The following is a 22,713-nucleotide window of genomic DNA, read 5'->3' on the forward strand; positions in this document are numbered from 1 at the left end:
AGGTTTAGTAATCTTACTTTAAGTTATGAACAGAACATTATTGCCTAATACTCAAGTGGACATAGTCTGAGAAAATATAATTTTACAAACTGTGTTAGAACATATTTAATTAGGGGCTGGGGATTTGGCTCAGAGGCACAGCACCTGCCTGGCAAGCGCAAGGTCGTGAGTTCGATTCCTGGTACCAGAAGAAAAACAAAAAACAAAAAACAAAACAAAACAAAACAAAAAAAAGGAAAATGTGTATTAAAATCAATGTGTTTATTAATTTTTGGAATATATGTAAGTTTTATCTTTTCCATTTTGAGACATTTTAGTGCTACTTAATTTGAAATTTAAAATTGCTGACAGGTAACCTTAAATAGCTTCTCTGTTTGAAATTAATTGTTTCAGTCATCTATGTCTTATTAGAGCTTTATTGAACTCTCTTTACTTAGGTCATATTTTATAAGGTTTTTGAAATCATGTGGTTTTACTGTATGATGTTCATGATTGACTGTTGGAAACTTTATTAGTCAATTAAATTTAGATTAACTAATAATAAATTTAGCTTAATTAGTACTTTCACTTTAAAGAGAGTAAAGAAGGACTTTGTGTATAGCATATATATGAGACAAGTATAAATTATTTTTTTGGTCTTTTTGAGACAGGGTCTCGCTGTGTAGTTCAGGTGGCGTTGAGCTCACTTTGTAGCCCAGGCTGGTCTTGAACTCTGAACGATCCTCCTGCCTCAGCCTCCCGAGTGCTGGGATTACAGGCGTGCACCACCATGCCTGGCTTGAGACAAGTATAATTGATTATGTAACACTGTGATTGTTTTTCTTGTTTAGTTTTGCATATGAACTCTTAGAAACAAAGCGTGAGTGAATATTCATGACTCATCCCTTCCTTGGGATATTTTGGGGAGAGGCTCTCTAACATATTTGGGAAGAAAAGATTTATAGAGACCAGGCAAAAACAGATATAGAAACATAGGAGCAACTGATTAAGTGAAAGACTGAGGTTATATGGGAGGACAGAAGGAAAAGAGTTAAAATGTTGCCAATAGTTTTCTTGGAATTGTGAGGTTACAAAGATTTTGTTTTTGTTCTTTTTGGAAACTGCCTATTGTTGATATATAAATATATGTATGTATATATATAATGGAAAACATAGAGATTATAAAGTTAAAATATAAGTACAAATCTAAAATATATAAAATATAAATTTGAGTGTTTATAATTGAAAAAGAATGGAATGGAGAGACGTAAGTAGGTCTGGTTCATCTGTCCTCTCCTTCTCATTTCATTTAATGACCTTCCTCCATTTCTTAACTTTTGTATTTCTGCTAGAAAAAGTCAGCAGAGGGGAATGATGGTGCACACGTATAATCCCAGCACTCGAGAGGCTGAGGCAGGAGAGTTTACAAGTCTCAGGCCAGCCTGGGCTACATAGTGAGTTCAAGGCCAGCCTGAACTCCATAGTGAGACCTTGTCTTAAAAAAATAATCGCTATAAGATTTTATACATTGCTTGTGTGTTATACATGTCATGTTATTTAAAAATTTTTATTAGTATATATTTGTGATACATAGTGAGTATGTTTGTCTTGGGGTATTTTAAATGTTGTGTCTTGATCCTTTTTAAACTTCCCTTTCTCTTCCTCTCCCTTCCATCTCCCCCAGCCCCAGGTCCCTTTCTCATCATCAGCTTAGGTGACTTAGACATTTCTTGTAGCAGTCACAAACAAGCAGTGCTTTCTGTGTGCTTTGCAAATGACAAGTCCCTTAGACATAGTAGACTTAACAGTAACTTACTGCATTTTCTTGAAATGCTACAACATATGTGCTATTATTATCTGGCATTTCACAGCAGAGGAAATAACTTGCTGCTACAAGGCACCCAGTTCTCAGATTCACTAATTTCACAGCTTACTGTGTATTGTTTTAACTAGTATAAACTGGCTAGTGGAAGTAAGCAAGACCTCCACTGGTAAGCACTTTCCTTGCCTTTGTAGGATTGCCATTATGTAGCTGAAACTACACTGGAACCTTCCCTTTACACCTTTCTTTTTGACAGCAAGCTTTTTGAAAGGCATCGTTGTCAAGGCTTTCCCCACTTCCGTCTGCACTGTTTTATACATTTATTTTAACATTTTTATGGCGTTCAGCATGGGAGCTGCACATGTGCATAGCACATCTTAATTCTTCTTACCTCTACTTCCCTCCCTTCTCCTCCCTCCATCGCAGTTCCTTTCCCATTTGCAGACTGAGCTCCTTGTTTCCTATTATCTTTAGTTTGCTCTTTAAGCTGTTTATACTTTGGGTTTATAACATTGGAAACCACCTGATATTTAGCCTTTTGTGTCTGATTTATTTCGCTCGACACTATTATCTGAAGGTCTGTCTCTTTTGAAACAAATGACTCAAATTTGTCCTTCTTTGTGGCAGAGCAGCACTCCTTTGTGTATGACACCACAATTTCTTTACCCATTTATCTGTTGATGGGTAAATAGACCACTTCGAGGACTAGCTATTAGGAATTGTGCTTCCATAAGCGTGAGTAGGAGTGTGCGTCTCTGTAATCTGATGTCATTAATTCTTTTGGGAAGATACCTAGCATGAAAGAGGTGGGTCAAAGGGAATTTCTAGTTTTAGTTTTTTGAGGACTTTCCATATAGATTTCCATAGTGGTTGTACTAGTTTACATTCCCATCAACAGTGTAGAAGGGTTCAAACCTTTTTCCCTGGAGCATTTGTTATTCTTTGATTTTTTTTTGATGATGGCCATTCTTTCTGGGGTAGGATGGAATCCCTGTGTTGTTTTAGTTTTTATTTCTAGTAATCAGAAATGCGGGACTTTTTTTCACGTATATTGGCCATTTGTACTTCTTCTATGAAGAGTCTGTTCAATTCAGTGGCCAGTTTCTTGACTGGATCTTCTATTTTAGGGGTTTAATTTTCTGGAGTTCTTCATATATTCTGTTGTCCTGTGTGGGAGGTAGCTGGCAGAAACATTTCCCCTATGTTTAAGTTGTTTATTCACTCTGTTGATTATTTCTTTTGAGGTTCAGAAGCTTTTTAATTTAATATAATTGTAGTTTTGACTCTTGATGCTGTTTCTTGTGAAATGGAGGTTCTGTTCAGAAAGTCCTTATTATGCCTATGATTTCATGAGCTTCACATATTTTATCTTCCAGCAGATTAAATGTTTCTGCTTTAATACTGTATGTAGATCTTTGGTCCATTTTTATTTCAGTTTAGTACATGGTAGGTGATAAGAGCCTAGATTCAGTTTTCTGCATGTGGATACCCAGATTCTCAGCACCGTTTCTTAAAGAGTTCGTCTTTCCTGTGTGTGTGTTTTTGGCCGCTTTGTCAAAGCTCAGATGCTGAATGTGCCTGCTGTTTCTGTATCTCTATTCTGTTCTATTGATCTGCATGTCTGTTTTTGTGTCAGTTTCATGCTGGTTTTTTTTTTTTTTTTTTTTCATTGCCTTAGCTTTGTAATATAACTTTAAATCCAGCACTGTGATGCCTCCTGTTTTGCTCTTGTTTCCCAACATTGCTTTTGCTTTCTGAGTCATTTCTGGCTCCGCATAAATTTTCTCTGGTTGTGTGAGATCTTCTTTTGATGTTTTGATTGGTATTGCATTAAGGGTATATATCAGTTTTGGAGGTATGACCATTTTGACAATGTTATTTCCTTCTATCCAGGAACAGGGACTGCAGCTTTTCATTTTCTGCTGTCTTCAAGCTGTTTTCTGAGTATGATAGTTTTTGTTATAGAGGTCTTTCACTTCCTATATTTAATTAGTTACTAAGGTGAAAGATGTTAAAGCCATGTTTCCAAGCATAACATAATTATGGATAACCTGTGAATCAGGTGAAATTCATGACTCAGGGTATAATGCAGAAGTTTCTCTTTTATGCCATATTACATTTTGAACATTAATTTTCCTCTCAATATCTATCTCTTATTCCTTCAAAAATTTCAGATTATCCTACCTAGTTTTTCACTCATTGTCTGAAATGATGGATGTTGCTGTCTATCATGGTCTCACTTAGCATATTATAATATTCTCTTACACAGTCTGTAGATCTTCACTGCTTTCTCACTCAACTTCAGTCTCTTAAGAAAGCACAGTGCTGTTATGAAATCATGTATATGTCAAGACCTCCTTTTCCCACTCCCACTGCACATGCCTTAGAAACATTTCATTTTTTATTTTCTAAAACTACAAATGGTGCACATTTATAATTTCTAGAAACATTCATGAATACTGATGGTTCATTCTCAGATTTATTTCAATAATAGAGGTTCATCATAAAACATTTTAAAGTACTGATATAATTAAAATTTTATGCCATTTGGAACAATATGCACAGTCTTGGGTTCAAGGTCTTTTATTGCCACTTATTTGCATAATAGTGTTGGATGAAGTACTGAAAATTGGTTAGGTTCATCTACTTTATTTTAATATGTACATCTGATAATGCTCTGCCTTACTACATTGCAGTTAAGAGAATTTAAGATTTCTTTTTCACACATGGACATACATAACACACACTAGATAGTGACAGTTATTGCTAGTGTTTGGTTCTTCTCCATGATTTAGCAAATTGCACAATTTGTATTCTATTTATTTGTATAGTTTATGTGTCTTATTATAATTTTATGTGAAATCTTGTGTGTTATGCTTTTGCAGATATTCCATTTTATGCAATCTATGTAAAACAGGCTATTTTTTGCTGGTTTAAACATCACAGAAGATTTTACAGTGCTTTCTAAAAATGAATTTCTTTACAGTGGAGTGGAGAGCTTAGTACAGTGTGATATTCCTCAATGCTCTCTAAAATAATGTTTTTCACACTGTTTTGAGACTCATTTCTTCTTCTCAGTATGATCCAGCACACACATAATAAACATTCATTTACATACTGGCAAAAAAGAATTATGAAATATAGCATGATATTTTCTGTTCCTTTTAATTTTATTTAAACATTGCCTCTTCATGGGTCTCATGAAGCTTTTGGGGAGCATTACCTACAATTTGAAAATACTGTTCAAAAGTATGCAGAACAAAATAACATTCAGCATTGGTGAAATGTAATATACAATTGATTTATGAATTACTTTTGCTGACTAACATTTCAATCTTCATATAAGTGTTTTAAAGCTATTTCAAAACCACAAGATATTGAGTTTGAAATTACCAAAAGTAAATGTAATAATAAAACAGTTTATTTTCTATATTTTTTCTTTTAAAGAGAAAAGAACAAAAACAAAATAACAAAAACAAAGAGAAAAACCAAACAACACAAAAACAATAAAAACAATATAGAATTCCAAAAAAGATGGGTAGGAAATTAACAATGGTTGTTGTATTACATATTGTTTTCAGCAGAGTAGTTGCTCAGATTACCAGGTAGAGGCATGCAAGATTGATCAAGCAATTAAACATTAACTGTTCCTTAAAGGAGAAAAGAAAGTAAGAAGGAAGTGAAAAATATGTATTCTATGTGTTTTTTAAATATTCATTGATGCAACACAAAAGTACTTTTGTCTTCTCTGTTTTGACAGATCGGCTATTTGATCTTCTTACGGCTTTTTATATTTTTCCTGCATGGTCAACTAAGAAGTTTTAAAGAACACTTACTGAGGCTTCAACCGTACTCATATGGTAGAGTATCCTTCTTCCTACACTTATAAATGTGTTATGTTACATTTTAAGAAGCGCAGGCCGTAAGATGCATTTCATTTCTCATGAATAATAGTAGGTGTGCAGTGTTAGCTTCTGATCCTGATTGCATTTGTTCAGCTTTTGTTTTTTTGTGCCTGTGTACCGGTTATTACTTTGTGGTGAGAACATTTAAAATCTATTCTCTTCACAATTCCAAAGCATATATTTTTGCTAACATAGCCCCCATGCTGATCACTAGGGCTTATTCCTCCTGCCTAACTGAAGTGTTACACTCCTGACTAAAATTTCACTTCTCCCTCGTCTCTCCTCCAGCCTACGCTAGCCAGTTACTATGCTCTGCTTTTTACTACCTACCTAAAAGTATAACAGTGTTTGTGATTCAGTTTCCTCACCTCAAACTAGGTTTCAAAAAGTCAGATTCCTAAGGTAATGGCAGTATAGATGCTGAGTAAGGAGAAAGTGGATGCAGGCGGCAAATGCAACATGCTGTGCACCAGCTCGGTGCTTCAAATCACTACCTAAAAAGTTTTTTTTTTTTTTTTTTTTTTTTTTTTTTTTTTTCCGGTACCGGGAACCGAACTCACGACCTTGCGCTTGCCAGAGCAGGCGCTTTGCCGCTGAGCTAAATCCCCAGCCCACTACCTAAAAAGTTTTGCAAAACTGTTTTGATTGAGAACCACAGGAAGAAATGTTTGCTTTGCAATTTGCTATTCAGCACATGCATAAGGTACACTCATTCATGCAGTGACAAAAAGGGACTGTTAAGGGAGAGAGTTAAAGATGTGAACAATTATTTTTTTCCAGTACCGGGAATCGAGCTCACAACCTTGTGCTTGCCAGGCAGGCGCTGTGCTGCTGAGCTAAATCCCCAGCCCCGATGTGAACTATTATAGTGGGAATCATATATAGTAAAATAGCTTTAAAATATTCAGGAGATAAAAGGGAGTAGATTTGGTGGCCAATTGGATTTATACACTGTGTGAAGGAGAGTGAAGAATTCAGAAGGAAGTTCAGGTTTTGAACACTGAGGGTCAATTTTGGAGAACTGTTGTACATATTGAGTTTGAAGTTAACTTAGAAAACAGTGAAGTCTCCAATATAGATTTTACAATCATCCATCTTAATATGGCTGAGATAACCTGAGGGTGAGAAGTGCGGTGAAGAGAAACTAATTCTCAAAAGTGAATCTTCGGGAACATAAATGTTTAATGGGTTATTGGAATAGCAGGGCCCAGTAATAGAGAATTCAGAGAAGTAATAGGAAATAGTGACATCCAAGGAGGAAAGCCAAGAAGATCAACATTATCAAGAACTCCAGGAGCGTTAGATAGGAGGAGATCTGAGAAGTGGGGTGGATCTCTGCAGTAAGAACGCCATCGTCCACCTGGGGGCCTCCCTAGTGGGGAGCGGGGAGCAAAATTCAGGCTGGAGGTAAGCAGTAAGGGAAAATTTAGATGCCCAACTGAGATTGCAAAATATTTCAAAAAGTTCAGCTATAAAGATTTATACAAACATATAAATAGTTTGGGTGAACAAACAAATTAAAACAAGAGAACATTAGTGTGGTTAGTGTATGATAAGGGAAAGAGATTTAAAAGAAAAGAAGGGGATGATATTTGATGGGAAAAGTCACTGAAGGGAGAATGGAAGGTAAGAGCAGAAGTGGTTTAGAGAGCACCTTGTTCGCACCACACCGCCTGTCCTGAAGCAGAATGAAGCCAAGATGAGGCTGTTGGTTAATAGGATGGACACATTTGATTTCTTCAGTAAATTATAAATCTTTTGAACTCAGTGTTCAGCATAGTGGCATATCAAGTATTCAGATGGTGGTGGTTGATAGGTTTTGAAAATTATTTCAATTAAACCTCAGGTTCTCATATTAGTTTGTTATTGCAGACATGTCACAATGAAACCAATACCTTTCTTTTTAAAGTATAAATACTCTTCTTTGCTCTTTTATCAAATTTTGGTAAGTAGAGCTTTAGGGGACATCTCTATCTCTAGAAACAAGTTGTTTTCTATTCAACACCATCAGCAGCTGCTGCCCATCTGTAGAGCTATCCAGTGGAAGAATGGCCATCACTAATTTTTCCACTGTGTGAATGGAATGAAACTCAAAAATTGTCAAAGAGTTTATAAAAAGAGCACAAAGAAGATAGTCCTGTTAAATATCGCAGTGTTTTATGTTGTGACATAAGTTGCCTACGTTTATAAGTATGTGCTTTGAAATCAATAATAACAGTTTGAGAAGGAATAAAACGAGCATGTTGGGTTAGAAGCTATGGCATTGATTGTAAAATTGCAATTTCAAAGTATCCATTATGACTAGAGTATCTATTATAACTTGATTAATTTTCAGCTGGAAGCTACCAAGCATTTTTGGGTAGTAACAATATTTTAATTGGGCATTCAGTAACAATATTTAATTGGGCATTCAACCATTATGCAAGCCTGTTCTAAATTATATAAAATCTTATGCCTGAATTATTTACCTTGTAGTTTGCTTTTGCCCCACCAGGGGGCAAACATAACTTTATAAATCTTCATTAGACTGTGAAATGTAAAACCGTTTCAGAACCTAAGTACTGAATTTTATTTTGCTGTAATAATTAAAAGACATATGAAACACAATGCAAGATATTAATCAAATGCTTCCCACGATGTTTTTTTTTTGTTTTTTGTTTTTTACAATAGCACTTTTTGCTTCTGGAGAGTCATATCACAAGTATCCAAATATCTTTTCAAATGTCCAATTCATGCTGAAAACGTTACAAATTATATGTGAGAAAGAACTCTATTCTGAATCAGTTTTTAGCACCGTGGAAAATACGGGAAGATTTGCGAACACAGAATCAGATACGGTAGGTAATCTGATATGGTGCCTATATCCTGTTACTATGGTGAGTATGGTTGACAGTTCAGCAACCTTCGCTGAAGATGAGTGTAGCCCGTGGGATCTAGCGGGGACATAGTGGGCGGCAGCATCCGCTAATTTTCTGCAACTCTGTGCACATTTTCTGCTCGGGGCATCACCACCAGCACTTTAAATGGAGAAATACCACGGTGCTTCCTCCTTATAGGTGCCACACTAGCTATCTAGCTGAAAATTGCAACAAAATTTAGACTGATTTATAAATTAATATTTTAAAGTATTTTATTTGCTTTCCAAGGAAAATATATAAAATGAAGAAACAAGCGTAATATTTTGTGCTCCCACAACTCATCTGTAATAGCACTGAATATGCCCTAAATTCAACTAAAAGCTTTAAAATATAGCTCAAATTGAGGAATAAAAATAATTATTAGCACATAAAAATCTCTTAATTTCCACGGCTCCTCTTAATTTCTTTTTTCTAGTGAAGTAATAATTTTATTTAGTGGTGACTAAGTACAAGATTAATATTAAAAGCTGGTCCTACATCACATTCATGAAACATTCACAAATGAAATTCAAAAGATGGCATTTATTATATCTTAAAAATACAAAATATCTAGTGATAAATTCAAGCATTTGAGAAGGCACTATCAATAAACTGTAGAAAATCATTTACCACAATAAAATTGAAATGATAAAACTCTCTATATAACTTCTTGGTGTGAAATAAACTACAATTATGCAAGCATAAGCATATTGAGCCACATAACTGTACATGTTCTTTTTTATTATTATTGTTTATTGGAAACATTTGTATACACATAATGATCACATTCATCATAGAGAATTTATACCTGTCCATGATGTATCTTGATTTCTCTTTTCCCCCCATTCCTCTCCCCTCCCTTCAGTCCCTTTCCCCCTCTCATTTACAAAGCTTTGTTTCCATTTTATCCTTCTTTTCTCATTTTTTCCTTTTCTCTTCCTTCATTTTCCCATCCCCACTCCCTAGTTCTCCTTTCCTTTTGAACAATTTCTTCCTACTTCACAATATATATTATACACTTTGGTTCTTATTTACACTTTCAGATACACAGAGAAACAATGTTATATTCACATGTCTGTCCAATTTATTTCACTTAATAATATAGCTTCAAGGTCTATCTATTTAGCTATAAATGCCTCAAGTTTATCCTTCTTTATGGCCAAGTAGTACTCCATTGTATAAAAAAATACATCTTTTTTTATCCATTCATGTGTTGGTGGGCATTTGGGTTGTTTCTAATATTTAGCTGTTACAAACTGTGCTGCTATAAATATAGGTGTGCTATAAATATTGCTGTGGTATGATGTTTTTAATTCTTCCAGGAAGATACCCAGAAAGGGAATAGCTGGGTCAAATGAGACCTCCAATCCTAGGTTCTGAGGAATCGCCACACTGATTTCCACAGTAATTGCACCAATCTAATTCCTACCAACAGTGGAGTAGGATTACTTTTTCCCCCACATCGCCACCAGCATTTGTTACTTATTAGTTGATTTCTTGATAATAGCCAAACTTTTCAGAGTGAGATGGAATCTGCATGTTATTTTAATTTTCCTCCCTCAAATGACCAATAGTGTTGAATATTTTTTCATATGTTTATTTGCTGTTTGTGTTTCTTCATCTGTGAATTGTATATTCAGATGTCCATTTTTTGATTGGGTCTTTAAACTTGGGTGGTCTGATATTTTTCAATTCTTTATATGTCCTTTATCTGAAGGATAACTGGCTAAAAGTTTTTCCCACTCTATGGGTTTTTTTTCACTCGGTTGGTGATTTCTTTTGGTGTTCAAAAGCTTTTTAATAAGGTGAGATCCCAGTTGTTGATTCTTCGTAATACTTCCTGTGTAATTAGGGTTTTATTCATGAAGTCTTTGCCTACTCCTATTTCTTCAAGAGTTCTACCTATTCTCTCTTCCAGAAGATTTACTGTTTCTGATTTAATATTTATAGCTTTAGCTGGGGATATGTCTTTGATCCATTTTGATTTTAGTTCAGTGCATGGTGAGAGATATAGGTCTAGTTTTAGTCTTCAACATGTGGAAAGCCAGTTTTGTCAAAGATAAGGTAGCTGAGTGTGTTTGTAGTTGTGTCTGCATCTGCATCTTTTAATCTGTTCCACTGATCCTAAGGTCTTTATTTTTTTGCCAGTATGCTGCTGTTTTTATCAGAGTAGTTTTATAGTATAATTTCAAGTCAGGGATTGTGATGCCCTCTGCCTTGCCTTTGTTGCCTAGAATTTTTTTTACTATTCTAGGTCTCTTGTGGCCCCAAATACATTTTAGAATTGTTTTCTCTAGGTCTGTGAGGTGTACTAATGGTATTTTGATTGGGAATGCTTTAAATCTGTGTAATAATTTTGGAAGTGTGACCTTTATCACTATATTGGTTTTTCCTACATGAGCAAGCATATCTTTCCATTTTCTGATATCCTCTTCAATCTCCTTGTTCAGAGTAATGTAGTTTTCATTGTAGAGATAATTTACTTCCTTTGTTAGACTGAGTCTTAAGTATCTCATTTTTTTGATACTATTGTAAAGGGGATTGTTTCCCTAATTTCTCTCCCAGTAAGTTTGTTATTTGTGTAATGTTATTGATTTCTGAGTATTTCTTTGTATCCAGCTACACTACTGAATTTGGTTATTAAATCTAGAAATCTTTTGGAGGAGTTTTTGGGGTGTTCTGTGTAGAGTATCTGTTTATGGACTTTTGTGGTTTCTTTTGCTATTGAGTTGCAATTTCATTGCACTATGCTTTGATAATATGCATGGCGTAATTTCAGTTCCTTTGAATTTACTTTAGCATGTTCTATGGGCTAGTATGCCGTCTATCTTGTAGAGTGTTCAATACAGAACTGAGAAGAATGTGTGTTCTAATATAGTGGGGTGCAACACTGTAGACATCTGCAAATATTGATAATTTAACTTTTTCCTTTCCTATCTTTATTGCCTTTATTTCTTTCTCTTGTCTAATTGCTTTTGCAAATGTTTGCAGAACTATATTAAATAAGAGTGGTGATAGTGGACATCCTTGTCTTGTACCTGATTTTAGAGTGAAAGTTTTCAGTTTTTGTCATAGATAGTTTTTATCAGACTGAGGCAAAGATTTCTAATTTTCTGCAGGGATTTTATCATGAATGGGTTTTGGATTTTGTAAAATGCATTTTCTGAATTTATTGAGATGGTCATGTGATTTTTGTCTTTGGCTCTGTTAATATGGTGTTCTACATTTAGTGATTTGTATATGTTGAACCATCCCTGCATCCCTGGGATGAATCTTGCTTGGTCATGATATATAATCTTCTTGATGATTTGATGTGTTCTGTTTACCAGTATCTTATTGAGGATTTTTGTGTCTAAGTTTATTAGGTTGATTGATCTATAGCTCTTTTTTTTAATTGGGTCCTTCTCTGGTTTTGGCATCAAGAAAATACTCACTTCCCTGAATGACTTTAGATTATTGCTTTCATTTCAATTTCATTAAAAGGTTTGAGGAGTAATAGCATTACATATTTTCTAAATTCCTTTTAGAATTCAGCAGTGAATCCATCAGGACCTGGGCTTTTTTTTTTGTTGGTATGTTTTAATTACATTAATTACATTTCAATTTCACTGATATATTGGGCTATTTGGAAATTTTATATTTCTTGATTCAACTTCGATAATTTATATATATATATCTAGGAATCTGTCCATTTCTTCTCCATTTTCCATCTTTGTAAAGTTTCCATCTGAATAAAGTTTCTCAAAGTAGGTATTAATCATCTGAATTTGTGCAGGATTCATTCTGATTTCACCCTTACATCCCTAATTGCATCAATATGAGTCTTTTCTTTCCTTTTTTTGCTGAGGTTGGCTAAAGGTTGAATAGTTTTTTTAATCTTTCAAAGAACCAACTCTTTGATTCATTGATTCTTTGAATTGTTTTCTTAGTCTCCATTGCATTAATTTATGCTCTGATCTTTATAATTTTGTTTCTTGTAGAAGGTTTGGGCCTGATGTGTTCTTCTTTTTCTAGACATTTGGAGTTCAACATTCAGTTGTTCATTTAAACTCATCCTGTTTTCCTGATAAGAAAATTTATTGCTATAAATTTCCCTTTTAGGATTGCTTTCATTGAGCCTCATAAATTCTGTTGTGTTGTATCAGCATTATCATTTAATTATAGATACTATTTACTTTCTACTCTAATTTCATCTGTGACCCATTTGTTGTTTAGTAGGGTGTTAATTTCCATGTGTTTATGGACTTTTGTGGTTTCTTTTGCTATTGAGTTCCAATTTCATTGCACTATGGTTTGATAATATTCATGGCATAATTTCAGTTCCTTTGCATTTACTTTAGCATGTTCTATGGGCTAGTATGCCTTCTATCTTGTAGAGTGTTCAATGCAGAACTGAGAAGAATGTGTGTTCTAATATAGTGGGGTGCAACACTGTAGACATCTACTAAGTCCATTTGTTCACAGGTTTGGTTCAATTCTGATGTTTCTTTGTTGACTTTTTATCTGGTTGATGTATCTATTTGTGACAGTGGGGTGTTAAGGTTCCCCATTACAGTCATTTTAGTGGTTATTTGATTTTTCATGTTCATTTATATTTGTTTTATATAGTTTTGTGCACTGGTATTTGGTGCATATATATTTATGATTGTTATCTCTTCTTGGAGTTTTCCCTTAACAAGTATGTAGTGACTGTTTGTCTCTTTTGATCAGTCTTGGCTTAAAGTTCACTTTGTCTGAAAATAGAACCTCTGAAAATAGGTACCTCCGCTTTTTTCTGGGTTCCTGTCACATGGAATATTGTTTTCCATCCTTTGACTTTCTGTCTGTGAATTTCTTTTTGCATTAAATGTGTTTCTTGTATGCAGCATATTGTTAGATCTTGTTTTTTGTTCCAGTCTGCCAGTCTGTTTGTTTAGATTGGTAAATTAAGACCATTAACATTGATTGTCGTAAGTGATGTGTATTGATTTATCCTGGTCATTTCATTTTCCTGCTGTTTGTTCCCTGTATTTCTCCTCTGTTTAGTTGCTTGTCTTGTGGATACTTTCTATTAGCATTGTTGGGATTGTATCTTCTTTACCTCTTTATAAAATATCTTTCAGAACATTTTGGAGGACTGATTTGGTGATCTGGAATTTCCTTGGTCTTTGTCCTGAATTTTTTCTGGGTGTGCTGGAGATCTGGGGTTTCATTTTGCTTCTTCCTCTTGTCATTTTCTATTTATTATATTATATTATATTTTGTTTTGTTTTATTTTATTTTTCTGTGTTGATGCTTGTAAGTTTCTTATAGTAGATAGCTTTATCACTAGTGTCGAGGCTTCTCTAAGGGGTTTCTGTTCCTCTGAGGTGTCTTGTAGGTGTAGGTGGTTCTTGGTCATTGCGTCTGTCCCCAGGCCCTCCCTACCCAATTTATTAAGGATGAGATGTTGCTATTTGACTCAGCACCCATTTCTTTGGTACTGGATTATGTTGATGGTCATGAGAGCGGACAATCATAGTGTTGCCATACAAGGAGGAACAACAGATTGCAACAAGTATGTCATCCTGCTAAGTAGTAAATTGGCAGTAACAATAGCATCAAGCAAATCTAAAATCTGACAAACTATGGTAACTATTAATTTGGTACCTTTAACCATTTTGGCAAGAGCTATAGTTATATATGAAAGTCCACCATTATTCAGGAACTTACATATATGGAATTTCCACTTAGGAGAGTGATTTTACCCTGTGATATGGAAATTTAAGAAGGACAAGGGAGAAAACAGAAAGCTAAATGAAGAGAAATAGAGCATCAGCAAGGCTGAAGGACAAAGGATGATCGCCCAGGCTTTGGGAAACAGGAGAAGGGGGCAAGTGAGAGAGAATGAAGGAGAAAGCAAAAGGTTATCGAAGCAGACCTGAAGGTCTAGTGAGAATGTTCACTCACACGTACATATCGTAAAACCAAGTGAGATCTTTGAGGAAAGAGAGAAGGAAGATGAATAGATCAGAACAAGCATGAAGGTGAATACCTAAACAACCCCCCAAAAAACCACCAAAAAGCAAATAAGCCCCCCAAAACCTGTTGGTCTCTGTCTCTCTCTCAGTTGCTGTGGCACCCTCAGACAGAGCTAGAGGCTGCTCCCACTGCATACAACTGGCTTCTCCCAGGCAGACCAGCCTTCTCTGTTCCACTTCCACTGGCGTCTCTGTCCTCTCGCACTGGAGTGGGTGCGGTGCTGTGGGATGTCTCTCTGCTCCTGTTGTTGCTACAGAGACAGCCAGTCCTACTTTGATCTGTACTTTGGGGGCTGGGATTGTGGGGTGGTGGTGGAGTAGTACCAAGCCTCACTAGTCGCATTGCTGGAGGGATTGTTCTATTCCACTCTCTGTCTTCACTGCTGCTGCCACTGCTGTGCATCACTACACCGCTGTGGTCTCTGGACTTACTGGCTCACTGCTTTGCTGTCATCTGGGAAGCAGCCCTAGGCTGCTGAGTCCACCTCAATCTCGTCTCTCACATGGCATGGTGGTGGAGTGCCGCTGGTGTTTAATCTGCACGTCTGCATCCCTCTCACTGGTCACAGGGAAGGAAGGGTCCTGGATCACCTCCACTGCAGTCCCTAACCTTGTCGTTGTTAGGACTTTCAGTTACAGCACGTAACAAAAGAGAACCTGGCAGGCCCTTAAGGAGGGAGCAGTGCTGAGGAAATTTTCTGCCAGGCTGCCACATCCTCTGTGTAGAGGAAAGCACAAGTGACTAGGGGCCTGTGTCCCAAACCTGTCCTATTTGGCTCGAGTTAGCCCACTCTTTCGCAGTCCATCCATTTCTTGGAGACTTCACAGTACGGTGAATCTTGCTTGGCATGCAGGCGGCATGCCACTGGCAGCCCCCCAGGCTGGATTACTGTTTTGTAAAGTCCTATGTCTATGTTTTGTCTGATCTACAAGTCTCTTATTTCAGATTGATTTGGGCATCAGGATGTGTGTGCCTCCCTTTGGTCCTATTTCCTGTGTTTGTAGTTGATTTTCTCTGAGTAGTTCCAACGTGGTTCCCCCTGTATTCCACCCTGTTGAATCTCTCCCTGTGATATGTTCCAAAAGAAGGACTTCAGTCTCTGGGGTAATGTCTTATTTTCCATTCATCATAAACTTTTCAAAAGGGGACAGCAATCACTTTGAAACTTAAACTCTTTCATTACTTTATTTTATATGTATATTTATTATTTTATCATTCATAAGTAGTAATTTGTTTTTAAAAAGCACATGCTTTTTAACATATTGTAAGTTGAAACACTAAAGTAATTTAAGAAATATTCCCTTTCAAAATAATGTTATTTATGTGTGACCTCACAGGTCTTCCGTGTTTCATTGGGCATTTTCTAACATTAGCTATAGAATATAAGAAAAGGGCACTTTTTTCTGCATCTGTTTATAAGCTTTCTAGGCCTAGAAGTTTAGTTCGTTACTGATGATCCATTTATATAAAGAGTGTCAGTTACTGAAGTAATTTGAGTCTTTTGGTTATAATTACTAAAGAACAGACATTCCATCGTACCAGGCAAGCTTTTGTATTTAAGTATTAAAACCCAAGGCTTCTGCTGACTTTGACAAATGGTGTACTTTAATTAGCTCTGTGGACTGCGGAGCCAGCACACTGGATAGAGTTTTCCACTCTGTCTTTTGCTCGATAGCAAAGCTGGCTTTCCCAAGCACAGTTGTCACATGATAATAGAAGCATAGTCCTTTATAGAGATAGCTTTAGACAAAGCTAAAATGTAGTAGATCCCTTACTACATAGTTGCCTCTGTTGTGAAATGCAAATAATTTTTGGACAGCTAGCAGACACGGAGTTTACATTCTAATATGATTTTTCAGTCTCACTCTGTGACACTTTAAGTGTTCCAAAGGCACTATCTAAATATAGGATATTTTGTGCTGTATTATAAGTGTGAATGGGTACTATGAATTGGATTATAATAAGGCACAGATTCTTTAACATGAGGAGCATTATCCTGTGAGTCATGACCCATTATCCAGATGTGTTTGTATTCATGACAATATCAAATATCCCCCAAAAGACCAAAAACAGGATAAAACTCAAAGATCTAAATGTGAACAGCCAAAATGGAGCTCCTGCTTCAAAGTTTATTTCTCTTATAAAAGAGAATCAGGTAAGACAGTCAGAATTGATGCACTTAAGTTTTAATAAAATTCAAGGTGGTGCACTGCTCAGAACTTTCAGATGACGGTAGATCAGCAACACTTCTGTAGGTTGGCTTCTCAAAGTCCAAGTTATAATACTGCAACCAAAAGTCCCCAACAAGGGAGGAGGATGAAAAAACTATAGAAAGTGGTGGTCAAAAGACAAGCCTAAAAGAAAACGAAAAGCAAAAAACAAAAAAAAAGAAAGAAGAGAGGAAAGGAAGGGGAAAGGGAGAAAAAAAATTTAATTGGAGTCATTTAATGCTGTGTTCAGTGCTTAAAATCTATCTTAATTTTTATTAGATTGAATATGTATATAATTACTCTGTCAAAGTGTTATGAAAATTGCTGCATATGTATCCTGAGTTTCTGTACTCTTCTTAACAGTAGCAGATGCCGATTTAGTGGCAAGGCAAAGAGGGAAACCACTGACTAACTCTCAAAGCACTGCTCCTTGTTGGCCTACTAGGCTAATCATTATTGTATTTTATTAAATCACATAACAGTTGTGATTATACAAATTCAACTAAGTTTGGTAAAGTTGCTCTTGGTTGTGCTAGTGTCCATAAACCAAAGTTTGACAGGAGCACATCTGCAGTTAGGCAAATTGGATTTATTTTTGGCAGGGAGCAAGGGGGTTAGCACAGGGAACTGTGAGATTTCTCAGCAAGGAGAGGTGAGAATGCATCTATGATATGGTTTGATCTGCAGGGAAGCTAAGGAAGTAGGGCTTCCTTCTAGGTTTCACATTGTTAGGGGCAATTCTGTGATTGGGTGTTGTGTGGGATAGTGAGTTTGTTTTTGTCTGTGTTTAAGGAAAATATTGTCAAGTGGCTTTGTTTGCTTATCATGGTCTCAGTAATATTATTTCAGGTGGTTTTAATTTAACTTAATTTAATTTAATTTTTATTTTTTGAAACAGAGTCTCACTGTGTGTTCCACGCTAACCTTGAACTCACCATGTATTCAAGGCTGGCCTTGAACTCCCAGCAGTCCTTTTACCTCAGCCTCCCTAGGGCTGGGATTACAGGCATGCTCCACCACATCTGGCTTGAGATGGTATTTTGTGAGTTTTTGTCTAATAAGGCTTCAAAATGACCTGGCTGTCAGTGTCAGACCACACCGTAATAGCACAATGTCAAATCAATCCTAGATGTCAGAGGCTGCTTTTTATCTTTCTCAATGATGAGGAAAGATAGCCTCATATGAAATTGAAAATAAGATGTAAATCTTATTCGTTGTCTCAATCCTTATCTTTTCTTTATCAAATGCTTCCAGGAATTGTCTCTGGTGATGGAACATAAGTGTGTTAGCAGAATAATTTTTCACCTGACTTTTAAGAAATCTACATAGCCATTCACTATATATGATTTTTTAAAAATTGTTTTGATTTAATTAATTCATCCCAAAGTTTCAAACATATCTACTTACCTATTTATTCAGAATAAGTTTGCTACTTGAGGACTGTCAGGCATTCAGTAACTTGAGAAGAGAATTTCGTTTATATGGGCTCTACTTTTTGGATGGGCTTCACCATAAAGCAGAAAATGAGTTATGTGTATATTTACTGAAGTCAGCATGCCTCGGTCTGTGCCTCACATAATTTTAGAACAGAACTTTCCTGTGGAATCATCTCACATTCCAAATACTGATTTGTTTTCATTTTCCTGTTGGAATTATTGTTCCCCAGAGTCAGTAGGCTTGTGAGGACTTTGTCTCAGTTAGGCCTTTATCTTCAGCATCTAGCTGAGTTCCTGACATAAAGTGAATTAATATACATCTGTGGTACTCAATTAACAGTTTACGAGAAACTTAAAATGACTTAGTTTGAATGTATGGATGAATATCTTTTTTACTAGCTTAAGGATATCAACATGAATATTATCTTTTCTTTGATGTTGCAGTGCTACACAATAAAAGTTAGGGAGTCTTTTAGAGTCTATGAGTTTCTTTTTAGCAGGACAAAATATCAGCTAAGTTAGCAATGTGGGTACATAAAGCAGAATGTGTATTTGTGTCTTCAGGGTTAGAAAAAACTCAATGAAAGTGCTATGTCATTAGTGTATCTCAAGGAGTGTAGCAGACCCGTTAAATCTATGACACTGTCAGGAAGAATTCTGAGAAAAAGTGAACAACTGCCCATTTGTTACCTGAATTTGTAGGCTTTTAACAGAACTTAAAATACTTAACAGACATTAATCATGTCCTGTAAAACATACATTCTGTTCCTTAAAAGTAGAAATTCACATTTTAAAGTCTAGTGTGTTGGTAGATCTTTTTTCATATTTCTCCCGTTCATCCTTCCCCCAGTATCAGGAAAAACAATGTCACATAAACTGTTTGAAACACAACTGTGTCTAAAATTGTCCCTTAGAGGATGCAGGATTTTTGTGTTACTATAAAACTCATGTCATATAAAATACTGTGTGAAAATACATACATTGGGTTTAGGTTAATTATATACACTTACCAAAGTATACTTAAGTAATTATTCTCCTTCGTGAAACATGAAGTGTAAGAGCATGTGCATTTAAAATTTGTTTTTGTGTTCGTTGGAGTTAAATAACTCTTTCACAGATATAATTTTTGTCTTCATTCCAGGCACATTTGCAGTGTAATGATGGAGGATATGAACTTAACCCCCTGCTCTGGCACTGTGTTGCTGCTTGGTTTTGTGTTCTGAGCAATAGTCCTCAGCTGAACAGCGTGCTTGAGCATCTCATCTTGCATAAAATGCAGCTTCAGAAGAAATGCTGGTAAGAGTGATGCTGTGAATCCCGAGTAACTCAGGGAGAAACCTTTGTACTTAGATGTTAAATAAGTTTTGTATTTAAATGTTAATCGCCCTTCAGTTGACTATGAAAAAAGTATATTCTCAGTTCCACAGATGAAGGCAATTTATATATTTTGTATTAGTTCATATTATCAATAATTTGTTCCTTTTTTTGCTAGATGTACGTGCTAGTACATATAGTTTGTCTTTATTAAATGAAATTTTTAATTGATATGAATTTTGTTCCTCATTTATTTTGCATGTAATTAAATAACAACAATGAAATATAGCTTGTCATCATTGGAGGACATATACTGATTCTATTTCTTTATGCTTTATTTGTAATATGTAACAGAAGTGAATGCCCGCTGGGAAGGGATGAGAATGGATATGCTGTATTCCTAACTATAAGGACAGATTTTCACATTTTCATCATAGAGAATGATATTAACTGAGGGCTTATTGTATATGGTCTGTATTTGTTGAAGAACTTCAAAGAACTATATCTGAGGAAATTTAGCAGAAGGCATTCCTTTCTAATATTTGTGGAGGGTATGTCAGGATTTTGAATGACTTTTTTCAGTGCTAATAAAATAATAATTATCATCTGTCATGCTATAACAAATTGAAAATTCAGATATATTTTTGTTAAAAAAGTTTATAAGCTTTTGTTACTGCACTCTATACCAAAAGCCTTTGTAGGTATAAAGTCTACATTTCTCTGATCAACTATAAATCTTGCTAAAAATGTGGAGCATTTCTTACCAAAGGAAAGCCATTTGGCCACTTATATTTAGCAGTTTGTGGGATTCTAGATTATGGAAAGATTTCTGGAGAATGGCTTAAAAATTACTTCTTTTCCTAGAAATAGCTTAGTTTAGAAGACACTCATCCTATTTCATAGCCTCGGAGAAGTAACCCTGTTGGTATTAGAGTTGGACAAAAATGATGATTCTTTCACATCTTAATACTGAAGATATTATTGATAGGAAAACAAATGTGCACCAAATTAGAGTATTTATTATATTAATGACAATATAATTTTAATAAATATATTTTAATATGGATCCTATGTAAAACAAAGACTGGAAACTTTCTTCATTATAAGTTGAGCTATTCTGAAAGACAAGGAGATTCTCTCAAACCATTTTTAATTTTAGGAAATAAGTTGTAAAGGATTCAAACGTATGATTTATTTTTCAACAGGACAAACAACTAAAACAATTTTAGCTATTCAAAACTGTAGCTTAGGGGGCCAGGGGTATAGCTCAGTGGCACAAGCACCTGCCTGGCAAGTAGGAGGTCCTGAGTTCAATTCCTTGTATAAAAAAACCCTGTAGCTTGATGTTATAAATGAATAGAAATTACATCTTAATGTATAAAATAATTATTACATGACTTTGTCAAATTTATTTACCAGGTACTCTAATAATTACCACTAAACAGTTTAAATAAGTACTGAAATGGTAAAAGTGGATGATTAAGAATGTCTAAATCTAGAAGGCAATTAATTATTTCTTTAATTTTTAAAGTTTTATTCTATGATAGCAACATCCATTTAATTTTATTTGCTGATGATTTGTGTTTAAGTTTGACTATGAATACTTAAGTTTTTATAATATTCAGTTCTTTATAGACTGGGGGGCATAAAGAAAATGCCAAACTGTTCTTATTTTAAAAATGAAGAGACTGAGGCCAAGTGTACTAGGCTTATTAGTGACTAAAACCAGGTTTTAACTATCCCAGTGCAGCATTTGCTCCAGGCCTCATCCTGCTGTCATTCTGGACACATTGCTTAGTATATAAGCGCTTTGGGACATACTGTCACTTAGTCCTGCGTTTTGTTTCCAGAGGATATTATGTGAATCATTAAGTAAAAGTGGGATAGCAGTATTTAGACAACACTGGAAGAACAGAGGGTAAACTGAATAAATGAATGACTGTTTATCATAGAAAGGAAAGGATGACTGCTTAAAAGCACACTGCCAGAGTTTTAATTCTAAAAATCGGAAGCTAATAAGAATTAAGACTTTGTCAATATTTTCTAAACTGGATAGCTTTAGAATTGTGACAGGTGATACCTTTATTTAAGTGCCCAAAATATAACATCAAATAACAATTAGGAGGAGTAACCTGGTCAATTTCATTTTCCATGTATATCAGGAAAATAACATAATAATGAATAAATGTTCAGTGACTTCAAATGCGAGGGTAGACTACTCATAACATATCAGAACAAATCTCAGTTACAGTGATAAAAATTGCTGTGCCTATATAAATAAGTGGTTTATCTACTTATTTCTAATGCTGTCTGTTAGTAGATAATTCATGTATCTCCCTGCCTGATTTCTTCCAACCCTCTTCATAAGCATTGTAGTATAAAAAAAAGCAACAAATTAAAGCCACAGGTTTCTAGGCCTGGAAAAGTGCTGGCCCACGGTCCACAAAAAGACTCAAAGAAGGTGATCACAGAAACAGCATGGCCTCATGGGAGAAAGGGAAAAACTGAGGGATGAATGAACTGAAGACTAGAAATTATGAAAATGTAAAGAAAGCAGAGAAAACGAGAATTCAGGAGCCTCCTTCCAGTGCTTTGCACTGGTCTTTTTCTGTGCAGAGCTAGAGACAAACAGCTTGTTGGAAAGCAGATATCCACTTAATAATGTGGAATTTTGTAAGATGCTTCACATTCTCAATGCTCCACCCTGTGATTTTGGCCTTTTATAAACTGCTCTCTTTGCTCTGGGGAGATAGCTCGAGCCAATGCAAAAGGCTTTCTAGTCTACATGAGAGTAATGAATCGTGTTTGTAATTGAATTATTGGCCAGTGAGGACTGCGGAGAAATGCAGTATGACATTTCAGTGGAGCACTATAACATATAAAATTATATCTCCCAAAACAAAGTAGCCAATTTAATATGCTCCATGAGTGAATTCCAAAAAAGCTTGATCATTTAAAACTAAATCAGCAAGGCAAATGTTTCTGAGACATATAGTATTTGTGTGTGCATCACAGTGAATCAGAGAATCGCCTCTTTTGTACGGAGAGCAAGGCCTCAGCTTTCCAGCCAGATAATTGATATCGATAGTGTCTATGCCCTTGTGGTAATAGGAAAATAGTATTTTTAATATTCTCACTAACTGAAAATAT

General features: G+C 35.4%; 1 protein-coding gene across 6 annotated transcripts in view; it reads left to right on the plus strand.

Annotated features, from left to right (window-relative positions):
- Positions 1-22,713, plus strand: part of Tmem232 (transmembrane protein 232) — a 224,949-nt gene that overhangs the window by 48,013 nt on the left and 154,223 nt on the right. For all 6 annotated transcript variants that reach the window (XM_005382170.1, XM_005382171.1, XM_005382169.1 and 3 more), the window contains 3 exons: positions 5,562-5,661; positions 8,377-8,543; positions 19,391-19,545. In XM_005382170.1, coding sequence (XP_005382227.1) covers positions 5,562-5,661; positions 8,377-8,543; positions 19,391-19,545 — 422 coding nt within the window. The remainder of the gene's footprint in view (positions 1-5,561; positions 5,662-8,376; positions 8,544-19,390; positions 19,546-22,713) is intronic.

This window comes from Chinchilla lanigera, unplaced genomic scaffold (assembly GCF_000276665.1).
Source record: "Chinchilla lanigera isolate Chin_1 unplaced genomic scaffold, ChiLan1.0 scaffold00017, whole genome shotgun sequence".
NCBI classification, from domain to species: Eukaryota; Metazoa; Chordata; class Mammalia; order Rodentia; family Chinchillidae; genus Chinchilla; species Chinchilla lanigera.